This window comes from Muntiacus reevesi, chromosome 3, assembly GCF_963930625.1.
Source record: "Muntiacus reevesi chromosome 3, mMunRee1.1, whole genome shotgun sequence".
NCBI classification, from domain to species: Eukaryota; Metazoa; Chordata; class Mammalia; order Artiodactyla; family Cervidae; genus Muntiacus; species Muntiacus reevesi.
This window is the reverse complement of record NC_089251.1, coordinates 164276143-164290335: the sequence shown is the minus strand read 5'-3', so window position 1 is coordinate 164290335 and position 14193 is coordinate 164276143. Positions and strand designations below refer to the sequence as shown.

Here is a 14193-nt window from a genome sequence, read left to right as displayed (position 1 = left end):
CATGAAGGGATATTAAGCTTTATCTAATACCTTTTTCCCTGAGTCAGATAAGAAGAGCATATGTTCTTTCTCCTCTAATCTATTAATGTGATAGATTGCATTTATCTGGAAGATAGTGACGGATGGAGGAGCCTGGTGGGCTGCAGTCCATGGGGTTGGAAAGAGTTGGACATGACATAATGACTGAACAACAACAATAACATTTATCGTAATGTTAAACCTCCCCCTGAATCCCTGGGATGGAGCATATTTGGACAAGATATATTTTTGTTTTTATACTTGACTGGATTTGGTGTTAAATGTTTTTTAGGATTTTTGCATCAATGTTTACCAATTATAATGTCTTTAATTTTCTCTTATCATGCCATTTTTTGTCTAGTTTTGGCATTAAGGTTACATTAACCTCATGGAATTCTCCTGGAGGAGCAGCTCCTCATTTTACATTTAGAAGATAGGAATAATTTTTCCTGGAAAGTTATGTAGAATTTGCTCATAAAACTGGCTGACTTTGCTATTTTCTTTACAGGAAGATTTTAAACAACTGATTAAATTCCTCTAATACTTGTTTCAGTAGGACCATTTGGACCTTCTCTTTCTTCTTGAGTCAAGTTTAGTAAGATAGTTTTCCGGGAATCTATTTCATGTAAGTTTTCAAATTTATTGCCATTTATGAGCAGATCAAGTAATTATGATGAACAGATAAAACAATCATATAATTCATAGAATTTTCTTTTGCTTGTAATATTTGCTGTTTATGCAATTGTGTCTTCCTTTTCTAACTCCTATTTACCCTTTATTTGTGCCTTCTTTCCTTTTTATTTGTCTGAAAATACCTTTATTTGATTTGATTCTTGAAAGATAATTTTGCGAGGCACACAGCTCTAGACTTGAGGTCATTTTCTCTCAAAGTCTAAAGATGCTATTCCCCCATCTTCAGGCTCCTGTTAAGATTGCTCTTCAGCTTAGTCCTTTTGTCCGTGTTCTCTTTCTTGGTATTTTCACTCTCTTTGTATGGATGTACTGCAATCTTGCTAACTTCTTCTGACCAGTCTTCTAGTTCTTTAATTGTCTCTTCTACTATTCCTACTCTGCTCTTTAACTATCCACTCAGCTTTTATTATCCATGGTAGTATTTTTCATTTATGAGTTGTTTCGGCTATTGATCAAATCATTATTCATTTTTTATTTTATTTTTACTTCTTTAAATAGATCACATATAATCATTTAACATTTTGAATCTAATCATCTCATATCTAAAGTACTTGGGAGCCTAAGTCTTGTTTCTGCTGATTCTTCTCAGGGTGTTTGGGGTACACTTTTGTTTGGAGAGGTGTTATGTTTGTTTTGTAGAGACGGAAGATATCTCTAGCTATAGGCTGCTGTAGTGGTTGGGGGCACTTGGATTTAGTCTCTGCCTTTTGGTAAGCCCAAAGATTAATCTTGGGGCCCCATGAGAGCTTCTTACACATCACCCCTATACCACACTCTGTTAATTCTCACAGTATCCTCTCTACACATTTACTTCTTTCCTGAAACCCTCACCCAGGCCTTTATGCTTTCTTTCCTGGATTATGTCAGTAGCCTTCTTACTGCCACTCTGCCTTGAGTCCCTCCCCATCCAATCCGTTTGCCCGATTCATCTTTCTAGAGTGCAATTCTGATTTTATAGTGTAAATCCCTTAGGATTGTATCGCTTCTCACTGTTTTGAAAGTCCTGCCCCTAGGTTATCTCACTTGTACCTCATAGTAACTTTTTAAAGATCAGCTGGCGGCTTTCTGTTTAGTGCCTTTCTCTGACCTTCAGAGCAAATCCACCCCCTCCCCCCCCAGTCTTGCCTTTCCACCCTTCTATTACCACTGTGTCCTACCTTTGAAACTGTATGATTTAATCCCTTACACACATCACAGTCTAAACAACTTGAAATTTTCAGTCTTGAATGGACAATTCAGGCTTGAATGGATGAAGGCAGCCCTGGGCTGGCAGCAGCGTCCACATCTGGTGTGTATCAGAGCCAAGGCAGGGGGTAGATAGCGAGGGGTGCGGCTCGTCAGTCTACCTGCCAGAGATCGTGTCTCCTCCCGCAAGCTGCGTCCCGATTCCTGACCCACAGACACGATGAAGAACACTCTAGGAGCATTGCTTTAAGCCACCAGCATTTGGAATACGTGGAATGCAATCTTTCTGAAAAATAGACACACACACACACAAAAACAAGCAGAAATACAAAATACCAAGCCTGAAACATCCTTGGGTAACCGTTCAGTCATGGGTATGAGATGGGGTCAGGCACAGGCAGGTGGAAGGTGGTCAGATACATGTTTTCTTAGCGCACGGCCAGGGCCAACTTCTGAAACCGCCAATTGCAACTTGAAGACCATACTTTTTGAGCCCTTGTTTCACCCCCATTTATTAAAACCTCCCCCCAGCTGGGCTCCTTCAATCACACAGAATTAGAGTGGATGCGCCCGATGTCTGCCTATGGAATGCACACACGGGGTTTAAAGCATTGGGGACAAAGGGAAATAAGGTAGGGGTACAGAGAGTCAGGGCTTCCCTGGAGGCTCAGACAGTAAAGAACCAGCCTGCAATGCGGGAGACCTGGGTTCGATTCCTGGGTCTGGAAGATCCCTTGGAGGAGGGCATGGCAACCCACTCCAGTATTCTTGCCTGGAGAATCCCATGGACAGAGGAGCCTGGTGGGCTACAGTCCATGGGGTCGCAGAGAGTCAGACACGACTGAGCGACCTAGCACAGCACAGGGAGAAGCAGCACTGAGAACAACTCCTGTGAGCTTCGTGGGCTAAGGTCACGGCCCTCTGGATTGTGACTTGTTTCTCTCTGACCTGAGCATGAGCTCTTTGAGGCAAGGGCTGCTTGAGTCTCAGCCACATTTGTATCCCCGGACCCTAACACATCACTTGACACAAAAATAGCTGTTCAGTAAAGGTCCTATAAAGGAATACACATTGAAGAATTGATGCTTACGAATTGTGGTGCTGGAGAAGACTCTGGAGAGTCCCTTGGACTGCAAGGAGATCCAACCAGTCCATCCTAAAGGAGATCAGTCCTGAATATTTATTGGAAGGAGTGATGCTGAAGCTGAAGCTCCAATACTTTGGCCACTTGATCCAAAGAGCCAACTCATTGGAAAAGACCCTGATTCTGGGGAAGACTGATGGCACAAGGAGAAGGGGTGGCAGAGGATGAGATGGTTAGATGGCATCACTGACTCAATGGACAGGAATCTGAGCAAACTCTGGGAGATAGTGAAGGACAGAGGAGCCTGGCCCAAGGGGTCCCAAAGAGTCGGACATGTCTTAGTGACCAAACAACAACAACAAAGGAATACATTAATGAACAGCTTCCCTCAATATAGCCCAAGTCCTAAGCCCGTTGACAAGAGATAGAGGACAGAATTGGAATATTTACCTGCTTCCATTTGTAGTAGGTGTGACTTACGACCCCATGATACAGGTCTGTCGGCTTGTCTATCATGGCAATAGAAATATTCTCAATTAGAATATTTAACAGTTTCTACGCTAGGCTAGGTATCTAATGTCTTAATCCTTAATGTTTCACGAAGTCCCGGGATATCTGTATGAAGGAGAACTTGCCTTGACAGTGCCTTGCAGGGGGAACAAGTCAGAACTTCTGTGCAGAGGAAGCAAGCTTCAGGCATTGATGGAGTCACAACAGTGTGTTTAAGGGGCACCTTCCAAACTCCAGAAGATGAATGATGTAGTAGTCAGGTCTTGGTAAGTGCTGGCTCAGAAGGATCGCTCACCTTTTGGACGAAAAGGAGGTGTGTCTGATAAATGTAGTGGACATGGGGCAGACAAACGTAATTTTATCTGCACTCTCTGCCTTGGTCCTCATGAGAATCTGATGGTTGCCATGGAGATGCCACAGTGATGCCTTGGTGCCATGGCAAAGACGTTCACTTGGGGTCAGATGCGTGGGCTGGACTCTCACCATCATGGGTCACTAGTGGGGTGGACAAGACACATGCCCTCTTGGGGCCTTGGTTTTCTCTCTGTAAAATCACAGTGGTGCCTCTGAGGTTACTGTGGGATGTGGAACAAAATGGTCACTCCTCCGAACAACTGGGTGAAGCATTGTTTTACTTTGCTTTTCTCTTCCCCCTTTTCCCCTCTGTTTGTGGAAACCAAGAGGCTGATGTTTTCCTCCAGGTCTGATGTGCTTGAATGAATACTCTCCCCACATCATCCCAAGTAGGCATGAGCACACCTTCTTCTTCATTCTATTTCTGTGTCGAGTCTTTTAAACGTCGTGTGTCCATCGCCTTTATGTAATAGTTATTGTACAGTGTCACAGTGAAGACACACACTCAAATGTACGGCTTAAAAAGGAACAAAAGAGCCACGAGCCAAACCGAAGCCAGAACAAGACTTGATGTCAGTCGACAGTCTGAGACACACGCTGTCAACACCCTTCTGGAGTTGGTCCTGGATGGCATTTGAACTTGGTTTCTATTTCTCCACACGAAACAGAAGAGCATTTTAATCTACTTTGCCACATAAGAATGCCATGACAATGTGTACGGAGAGTGCTGAACTCTTTGAATGCATGGTTATTTAAAAAACTAACTAGAACCAGAGATGGTGTGTGTGGACACAGACTGATTTGCTTAGCTAGGCATAAACCATAGAAATAACTTGGAGGCAGGCTAGTAAGTGATCGTAATTAAATAGCTGATGATCTGCCTAGCCCATGAATGACATTACTCTGTTTTGCTTTGATAAACAAAATAGAGCAACAACTAGGAGCTTGAGAAATTATGTGAAAAAATAATGAAGTCTATCTGGACAATTGCAACAATAGAATGGGCAAAGAAATGACTGGAAGGAAGGACACTTCAGACAGCTTATATATTTGAGATGATCACATTCAGGATAGATGACCATGGTTCTTAGGTCAGGTGTTTTGAGGTCTTTTAAAAGGTTTTAAGGAGATCAAACCAGTCAACCTAAAGGAAATCAACCTTGAAGATTAATTGGAAGGACTAATGCTGAAGCTCCAAAACTTTGGCCACCTGATGTGAAGAGCCAATGCATTGGAAAAGACCCTGATGCTGAGAAAGATTGAAGGCAGGAGGAGAAGGGGATGACAGAGGATGACAGAGCATCACCAGCTCCATGGACATGAATTTGGGCAAACTCCGAGAGATAGTGAAGGACAAGAAAGCCTGGTGTGCTGCAGTTCATGGGGTTGCAAAGAGTCAGACACAACTTAATGCAAGAACAACAACAAAAGGCTTGAGAAAACTTTGAAGTTTCTTTTATGACTTTTAAGATTAAACACACTCTCAAGTTTGTAATCAAATCAGGATTCAGACTCATAAAAGTTATTTCATTTACTATTGAACAGTCCATGGCAAGTTGTTCTGATCCAAAATGGAAAGTTGTCATCCAGATGGAGAGTTGGAGGTGATTTCGCCTCAGACTTTACCCCGAAATGTCCACAGAAGAAAGTGAAAGGGAAACAGGTGAATGCATGCGTGTTTCATGAGGAAGGAAGAAGGGGAGAGAGGAAGAAAACTACCCTTTGGTGAGCCTTCCCTGTGAGCTTTGCTTCTCATGTGATCATTTTATTAAAACCAAATCCAAAAGTGAAATCCTGAAATAACAAACATCCTGGTGGAGAATTAATAACTAGGTTAAGACCAGTAGGACTTTGGGTATTGCCAGTTCTCTTTTTCCCTCTGCTCCCTCTCATCTAGTCAGTTAGAAAATCATCCAACCTGCATTTTCAAGCTGTACCCCAAGTTTCACTGGTTCTCATCCCCTCCATGGTTGTCCTTTAGGTTCAAGCACCATCTTTCCTCACCTGGATCATCAGAGCGTCCTTACTGATCCTTCTGCTTCTATGTAAATCTTATAGTGTGACTCTTAGATCAGAATCTTCCAATGCACCATTTCCCAGAATAAAAGTCCAAGCCCTTACTGTAGCCTGCGACATCCTTACTGTGATGCTCCTCATCTTTTAAAAGTCTTCTCCTGCTAACTTGTAATCACTGCTGTTTTTAGTGTTTTAGATTTGCAGTGCCTGGAGCAGCGTCAGGCATGAAGCAGATGCACAATAAATATTGATTGAATGGATGAAATGAATGGCAACTGATCAATCAACATTTCCTGGAAGTCAGTCTAGTCAAAGCTATGGTTTTTCCAGTAGTCATGTATGGATGTGAGAGTTGGACTATAAAGAAAGCTGAGCACCAAAGAATTAATGCTTTTGAATTGTGGTGTTGGAGAAGACTCTTGAGAGTCCCTTGGACTGCAAGGAGATCAAACCAGTCAATCCTAAAGGAAATCAATCCTGAATATTCATTGGCAGGACTGATGCTGAAGGTGACACTCCAATACTTTGGCCACCTGATGTGAAGAACTGACTCATTTGAAAAGACCCTGATGCTGGGAAAGATTGAAGGCAGGAGGAGAAGGGGACAACAGAGGATGAGATGGCTGGATGGTATCACCGACTTGAAGGACATGAGTTTGAGTAAGTTCCAGGAGTTGGTGATGGACAGGGAGGCCTGGTGTCCATGGGGTCGCAAAGAGTCGGACATGACTGAGCGACTGAACTGAACTGAACTGAACTCTGTGCTTGGTACTGTGATGACCCTTTTGGGTGGCAGACAGGATATAAATAAAAATCTTTATTCTCATACTCCTGCAGATGGGGGCAGGTACTGGTCAGGACTCATAGGTTATGTGGGATAGAAACCCCACTCCAACTTAGCCAAAGGAAGATTTGTCTGCCGGAAGCAATCTTCAGGAAGTGCAGGGCAGAGGTTGGAGCCCAGGACTTGCCCACCCGCACAATTCTTTCTCCCTAATTGGTTCTCCTCCATCTGGGCATCTTTGAGGAAGGGCATATTTCAGCCTACCTCGGACTTTTTCACCAGGTCCAATGAGAAAAGTCCTGACTTTGACTGACCTGCCTTGGGCCACCCGCGATCCTTGGACCAGTTGGGGTGGGAAAGAAGGAGGTTAAGAGGGGAGACCCACCGGAGCCCCTTGGAGTAGAGGAAGGAGTTACCGTTCCCGAAATAAAAGCAGAGAGGAGGGACTTGCTGGGGAGACAAATACCAAGGCTCCATGAAACAGTGGGGAAACATTTCAAAGCAAGGGAGTAATTAAACATCAAAATGATTGCAAATTACAAGAGCTCTGGGAGCTCACAGACCTTGCAGAATAAAGGAAGAACGAATCCTCACTGGGACCCAGAGGAAAGTTTTCCGGAAAGGCAAACCGTAGGATTCTGCCTTTGCTGGGTGCTCACCGGGGCAAGAGGAATCTGCCAGGGCTTAACGGCGTGGATGCGCTTCCTTTCAGAAAAGAAAGCTGCGTTTCAGTCTAGCATTCGTCTGACAACCTTTCCCTCTCTACAGAAGGACACGGGTCTGGGGACCGTCACAGTGGAGAGCTACCTCGACCTCAGGTTGTGAGCTGCAGCCCCACCGGGACGGCCAGGAGGCTGCTGGCGACCCTGGCACCTGCGCGCAGAGCGCGGAGCGGCCGGTTGCAGGCGTCCGGGTCACCTCCAGGGGCGCTCCCAGTCCGCTTCCAGGCGGGGAGCTGACCACAGACAGACAGGTGGAAATCGGGATGGGGAGCCCTAAGCCGTGTTATCATCACAGAGATCCCAGCAAGCGAGAACAGGCCAGCGCTCCGCCTCTCCGCGCGTTTACAGGAGCTTCCTTTGAACCCAGTTCACCGACTCCGCACAAGACAGCCGGGAGCAGCGGTGTCCAAGGACACGAACACCCCGTCTCTGATGCGGGATGGATGTGGGGAAGGCGGGGGTGAGCCGCAGGGGCGACCGCCGCGTGCTGATCGAGGTGAAGGAGCCTGGCCAGGGCCCCCACCGGGGACGCCAGAGGTCTTTATTTAAGGTGACAGAAGCACACCTGGGTTTGGCGACGACTGGACGTGATGGGCCCTTTCCTGAACCAGTAAACCAGAGGAGGTTAGACACCCGGGGCGCCCCGCAATCCCTGCGTTTTCAGACCCACCCAGCGGTTTTCCGCCGCTCTCGGGCACCCGGAGCCCCGGCCCCGCGCCCCGCCCGCCTCGGGCCGCCACCCCCGCCGCCCTCGCGCCGGCAGGGGGAGCCCGCGCGCGGCTAAAAGGCGCGGCCGGCGGCCGGCGGCCTCAGTGCGGAGCGCGGCGGCCGGGGCGCGGGGCCGGGAGCTGTCGGCGCGGGGCCAGGGGCGCGCGGGCGCGGCGCAGAGCGCTCAGACGCACACCGACGGCGGGGACCCGACGGCAGCCCCTCGGCGCTCCCGGACTCTAGCCCAGCGCCCGCCCGCCCGGCCCAGTCGGCCGCGCACCCCGGGGCTCGCGATGGCCCCCGAGGTCGGGGCGTCCCCGCGCGCGCGGCGCCCGCTGCCCTGGGCGGCGCTGCTGCTCCTGGCCGCGCTGTTGCCCGTCGTCTCCCCGGCGGGGGCTGCTCCAGGTACGCGCAGTCCCGGGCTCGGCCGCCGGGCTCTTGGCGCCCCTCTGTCCACTTTCCGTGCGCCCCTTGACCGCCTGTCGCTCCGGGCACCGCCGCCCTCCCTGCTCTGTACTGGCTGCATGACGGGTCCCTAACCTGTGCGTCCTCATCGCTCGCGAGTCCCGGCGCGGAGGGGCGGCTGGGGGCGAGGGGTCCGGGTGTTCGGTGCCTCGCGCGCGGGAGGCGAGCGCAGGGATGAGGTTAGCCGCAGGGAACCTCAGCTTCCTCGTTTCAACTTTGCCGTCGAATGCCCGGAATCGGACATCCCAGGAGCATTCAAGCAAAGAATAGCTGGGGGGCGCGGGAGGAAAAGAAAAGCGACCTGTCGGCGCTGAGGGGGGAGTGGGGGCGATGCTTTCCTTCGCCCAGAATTTTCCCTCCGGGTCATCCTTCTTTTCCTCCTATTCACCTGCCCCCGAGGCAAGGATGCCTGGTGTGTGGTGGACGGTTCCCCGGAAACCAGAGGGAGGCGGACAGGCAGGATACGTCCACGAGCGCGGGGAGAGCCGTGAGCCGCCGCGGGGCGGCCGGGTACCTCGGGACCCAAGGGGAAGCCGCGCTCTTAGGGTGCATCTCGGTGGGAACTTTAGACCTGGGAGAGGACTTCTGTCTTGAGAGGAGAGAGAGGGAAATCTGGAGTCGGTTCGGGAGGACCTCACCCTTCCCCTAAGGCCGAGGCTGGGCACGGGTTGGATGCTTTCTTCGGAGGCTGAAATGTGAGCAACCGCTTTTCCGAAAATGCCAGCGCGCTGCGTTCACGTTTCTCGTAGGTTTCCCGCAGAGAGAGACAAGGTGTTTCGTCCCCAAGCCGTTGGTGGCCTTCGTTTCCACCTTCTGTGCAGGCATTTTCACACGACACCACGTGGCTTTTATTTATGTCATCGGTTTGTAGGAATCCAAGAAATGGACATTTTTGTTGATACTGTTCACTCCCAGCTGGGTTATAAAAAATTCAGATGCGATTCCAAGGAGGGCTACTTGCTTTGTGAGACTGTTTCGTGTCTCCATTGCCCTCTTACTACAAGTGAAAGGGGGAAAGGGCCACTCTGCTTGGTGACTCTTTTTGGTGGGTGCCTCATATGTAGCGCTTGCTTCAGGATTATGCCAAGTGCTGAGATGCCAGAATGCCACTTGTTCATAAAAGACAGTTCCAGCTGTGGGTTTTTTCCTCTCTGTTAGTTACTTCTAGGAAAGCATTGTCTGAATATTTTTTTAATAGTATTTTATCAATAATAAGACTATTTTAAAAGCTTTTGACTCCCCCACCTACAACCCATGGCTTTTGTTTCCCCCTCTAAATTAAAATTCTCTGAATGTTGAAAGAGTTTTTGTGTCAGAAAACCGACTGAAACTGGAGCCGGTGCCATGCTGGCATTTTACAGCCTTGGACCTGCTAGACTGCACTGCCACCTGCTTGATGGGTTACGTTTGAGTGGGTCTGAAGTCGGGGTGGCTTGTGATTGCTCCCGGGACCCAGCTGTGTTCTCTGCGGCTTCTTCCCTCGCCTTCTGCTCTGTAAATCACTGAGCTGTGGAATGTTGGAGCTGGAACGCTTGCTGGCACTTCTCTTTACTGTGTTGATGTGGGATTTGCAGGAAAATGATGACCAGACTAGAGGAGACAAAGGAGGACAAGAGTATTTTGAAATGCATATCCACTGATTTAAATGATAAAAGGAAAGGAACAGATGTAACCTGCCGAGAGCTCCCCGTGCTGGGGAAGAAATCGGGGTCACAAAATGTATTTCATCTGCTTCTCCGGAAGGCTTCCTGTCTGTCTTGCTGTAATAGCTGCAGTCACTGCCCCAGACTTGTACTCTGGGTCTTATAGCAGGGCTGTGAGCACACTGCTTCCTCTCTGGCTCAACTGATGCACTAGCTTAGCAAGCTTCTTGAGTCAGAGTTTCTCCTAGTCCCCAGACCTGTGGGACCAGAATCCCTGCAACGAAATCCCCCAGAGACAGATTCCTAGTGGTGGACCCACCACAGCTCAGAGGAACTTTCTTTAAAGCAGAGATGATTTGCAGGGCATGCTGAAGACCTAAATAAACCCTTCATCTTGATGGCCAAATAAAATGTAAAACGAAATAAGCATGTGATGCCTTTCACCCCCCTCCGCCCTCCCTACAATAAAATACAACCCAACCATTAAAATTATGATTGCACTTGTCAGTCTGATAAGATAGTTTTCTAGAAACCATATGAGAGGACACACACACTGTCATATATTTATAATGGCTATCTTAGGGTGATTTGGGGTGATTTATTTTTCTTTAAAGCTTGAAAACTCTTTCAGGGAATCCTCAAGGTCAAAGCAATTTTCAAAGTAATACTAAGATACTATTTGCCTTTTTCACAGTGTTGGTATCTGTGGAGACAGTGCAAAAGTTTAGTGGGAAAACTGGTGGTGCTTTAGGGTGAATCTTGGCATTGGTGTCCTCATGAACTCAGGGTCTTTGCATCTTTCAGAAAGGATATGCTAGTTTCAGTTAAGAATGTCCTTGGTGCAAGAGTAAAAATGATAGATTTTACCAAATCTCTACCCTTGTATGCATGTCTTTTTTTTTTTTGCATATCTTTTTAATATGCTGTGTGAAGAAATGGGAAAGGCATGATTAGTACTTCTGACAGCCCACATTCATCAGCGAAGTGGAAGTGTTAGTTGCTTAGTTATGTCTGACCCTTTTTGACCCCATGGACTGTAGCCCTCCAGGCTCCTCTGCCCACGGGGTTTTCCAGGCAAGAATACTGGAGTGAGTTGCCATTCCCTTCTCCAGGGGATCTTCCTGACCAGGGATCAAACCCAGATCTCCTGCACTGCAGGCAGATTCTTTACCATCTGAGCCACCAGGGAAGTTCATTGGTAATTGTGCAGGAAAGCAGTTGTGTGATAGTGTGAGGTGTGAGCTGAACTAGCTGCTTTTTATCCCACGGAACACCACCTTAACTAGAAAGAATGGCTGTGAACAAGACAGTTAGTTTGACTTGGGTATTTGGCAGACATCTCAAAAAATGAACAAAGGTGGGCTGCTGCTTCTGGTAAAATAACTGCTCGTATGTCTTGCCAGTGAGAAAATTTGAGCTGTCAAGTGAAAATTAGAATTTTGCCAAGTCACCGCCAACATCCTAAGCTTGAACGTGTCCCACTATTTAGGCAATTTTCTAACAAGATAGGTGGTGATGTAAATGATTTTGGAATACTGTGTTATAAAGTGTATCAATGTTTAGATGCTCTGCACAGCCAAGTGAACTGGTAAATCCAGGTGACTGATGCACAGAGTTACGAAAACTTGCCTGGCTAAAAGATCCATCAAAGTTCAAAATAGCCCAGTGGATTTTTAATGTTAACAAAATGTGAGAAATTCTTTATATGGTTTCAGATTGTACACTACAACTAATCTTTAAGGAATTATTACTTGATGAGTTTTGGTGTAGTATCAAAGACTTTCCAAAATTATCTGTAAGGCTATTGAAATACTTTTCCAATATCTGTATGAGGCCTGATGTTTTTGGGGGACTCCAGCGAAAACAATATACTGCAATAGGTTGCAATTGGATAGGAGATCCCACTGTCTTCCATGAAAGAGATTTGCCAACGTGCCAAAAATGCCATTCTTCTCATTATTTCTTTTTGTTTTGGAAAACAGTTTATTATAAAATCCAGTTTGTTATGACAGCTTGTAATGGTTTACATTGCTATTTCAACATGAATTAATAGGTATGTAGATTAACCTCTTCCAAGATTTAATTTCTAGTAAGTAGACATAAACATAACCTCTGTGAGATCCTCATTAATTTAAGCATAGAAAGGAATCTGAGAACAGGAAGTTTGATGACAACTGGTGTATAGAAAGGAAGTAGGTTCAAATCAAGGTGTGTGGATTTGTCTTCACGCTGTCCCCGTTCACCTCTCTGTGACCTCAGGCCAGTTAGTCAATCCCCATTAGACCAAGTAAATGGAAAGTTTCCTTCTGCCCCTAGAAACCCTCAAAGGCTCTCATAGAGCCCTCCAGGCTCCATGTAGCTCTTAGAGTTTCCCTCCTCCTTCTGTCCTCTGAAAGGAGGGAATGAGTTCCCCCTTTCTTTTTATCTTGTGCATTGGACCCCCTCCCCTCAGATGAAAAAACTGTTTTTTGTCAACTGAGCACAGAATTCATTAGTAGTGTTTAGAGTCTGTGATAGAATTGCAGAGCGATAACTTGTGTCCCTGGAAAGTTATCACTGGTCAGTTCCAGGGTACCATCTTACCAAGACCGTTCCTAGCTCTGTTTAAGACCTAAGGGCCCGTTCCCTGAAAAGTGGCCTGGTTGGGGATGAGGAGTGGAGGGGTGTATTAGTTTCCTTTTGCTGTTGTAACAAGTAACGCAAACTTAGTGGCTTTAAATAACACACATTTGTTATAGTTCTGGAGGTTAGAAGTCTGAAATGGGCCTCACTGGGCTAAAATCAAGGGTTGTGTTCCTTCTCGGTGCTTGTGGGAAAATGCATTTCTCATCCTTTCCAGCTTCTAGAAGTGTTGAGATCCTCAGCTGGTGGCCTCTTCAGCAATGACCTCACTCTACTTCCATCCATGCATCACTTTCTCTAAACTTCAATCTCCCTCTTTCGCTTTTAGGGACCCTTGTGATTACATTGCATGGTCCTTAACTTAATCACATGTGCAAAGTTGATTTTGCTGTGTGAGGTCACCCATTCACAGGTTCTGGGGATTAGAACACGCACATTTTGGGGGGGGGGCATTATTCTGCTACTGCATGGGGTGACAGTGGGGGGAGGTGATTAGATGCACCGATTTCAGGAAAGTCTACAAGACTTTGCTGATAAGAAGCAGATCCTTTTCATTGGTCCCTTTGGAATTTAGGAGTTTCTTGAGTGACAATAAAACTTCTTATCAGAAGCTTTCATTTCAGTTAGAAAATATGGGGGTGAGTATTTAAATATATAAAGATAAAGGAGAGAAAAGAATCTATATGTATATGTAATCAGATGTTTAGCCATAGAATATTTATGTTAGGATACACCTGAAATTGAAAACTTGGCTGCCTTTGGGGAGGACTGGGTAACTGGGGGGTGGGGATGGATATTTCATTATTTTAGTAGACAGCGTTAGAGCATTTAAAATCAGGGAGATACTGGTTAAACACATGGCAAACATCCTTTTTTCCTTCTAAGACGTCATACTTGTCTTTTCCTTTTTTAAAATCTTTTAATTTATATATATATATTTTATTTTTTCTATATATGTATTTTTATATATAGATATATTCTTGTCTTAGTTACAAAGAAGATGGATTTAATTTGGGGGAATTGTGTTACTATTATCATCTTATTAAGGAAAGTTCTCCATGGATCAGATGGTTAAAATTTAGAAATTTTGAAGAAGGAATTTTTGTGGCCCTGAGTATTAGGTGACGTCATGTGGAAGACATTTTTTTTCTCGCAGCTTCTTTCCCCTTCGGCTCCCGGCCTGGCGCGCGGCAGTGTTTGCGGTCCACGGCCCTTAGAGGGCGCTCCGGGCCTCCCGCCGCGCGGCGCTGCCCACTGGCGCCTCGCTTTGCATTCCCAGTGGTTGGGGGGCTTTATAGAACACACGTTCAGTTACCTGCTTTGGTTTTCCCTTAGTGTTTTGCCTCCCCCCCCCCCCCATTTCTGCTACTCACTGGAGCTTCCCTCAGA

The 14193-nt window shown here is 46.6% G+C and overlaps 1 protein-coding gene across 2 annotated transcripts in view; it reads left to right on the top strand.

Moving 5' to 3' along the window:
- Positions 1–8193: 8193 nt before the first annotated feature.
- FNDC1 (fibronectin type III domain containing 1) overlaps positions 8194–14193 on the top strand; it is a 111452-nt gene continuing 105452 nt past the window's right edge. For both annotated transcript variants that reach the window (XM_065931031.1, XM_065931030.1), the window contains exon 1: positions 8194–8479. In XM_065931031.1, coding sequence (XP_065787103.1) covers positions 8368–8479 — 112 coding nt within the window. In that variant the 5' untranslated portion in view covers positions 8194–8367. The remainder of the gene's footprint in view (positions 8480–14193) is intronic.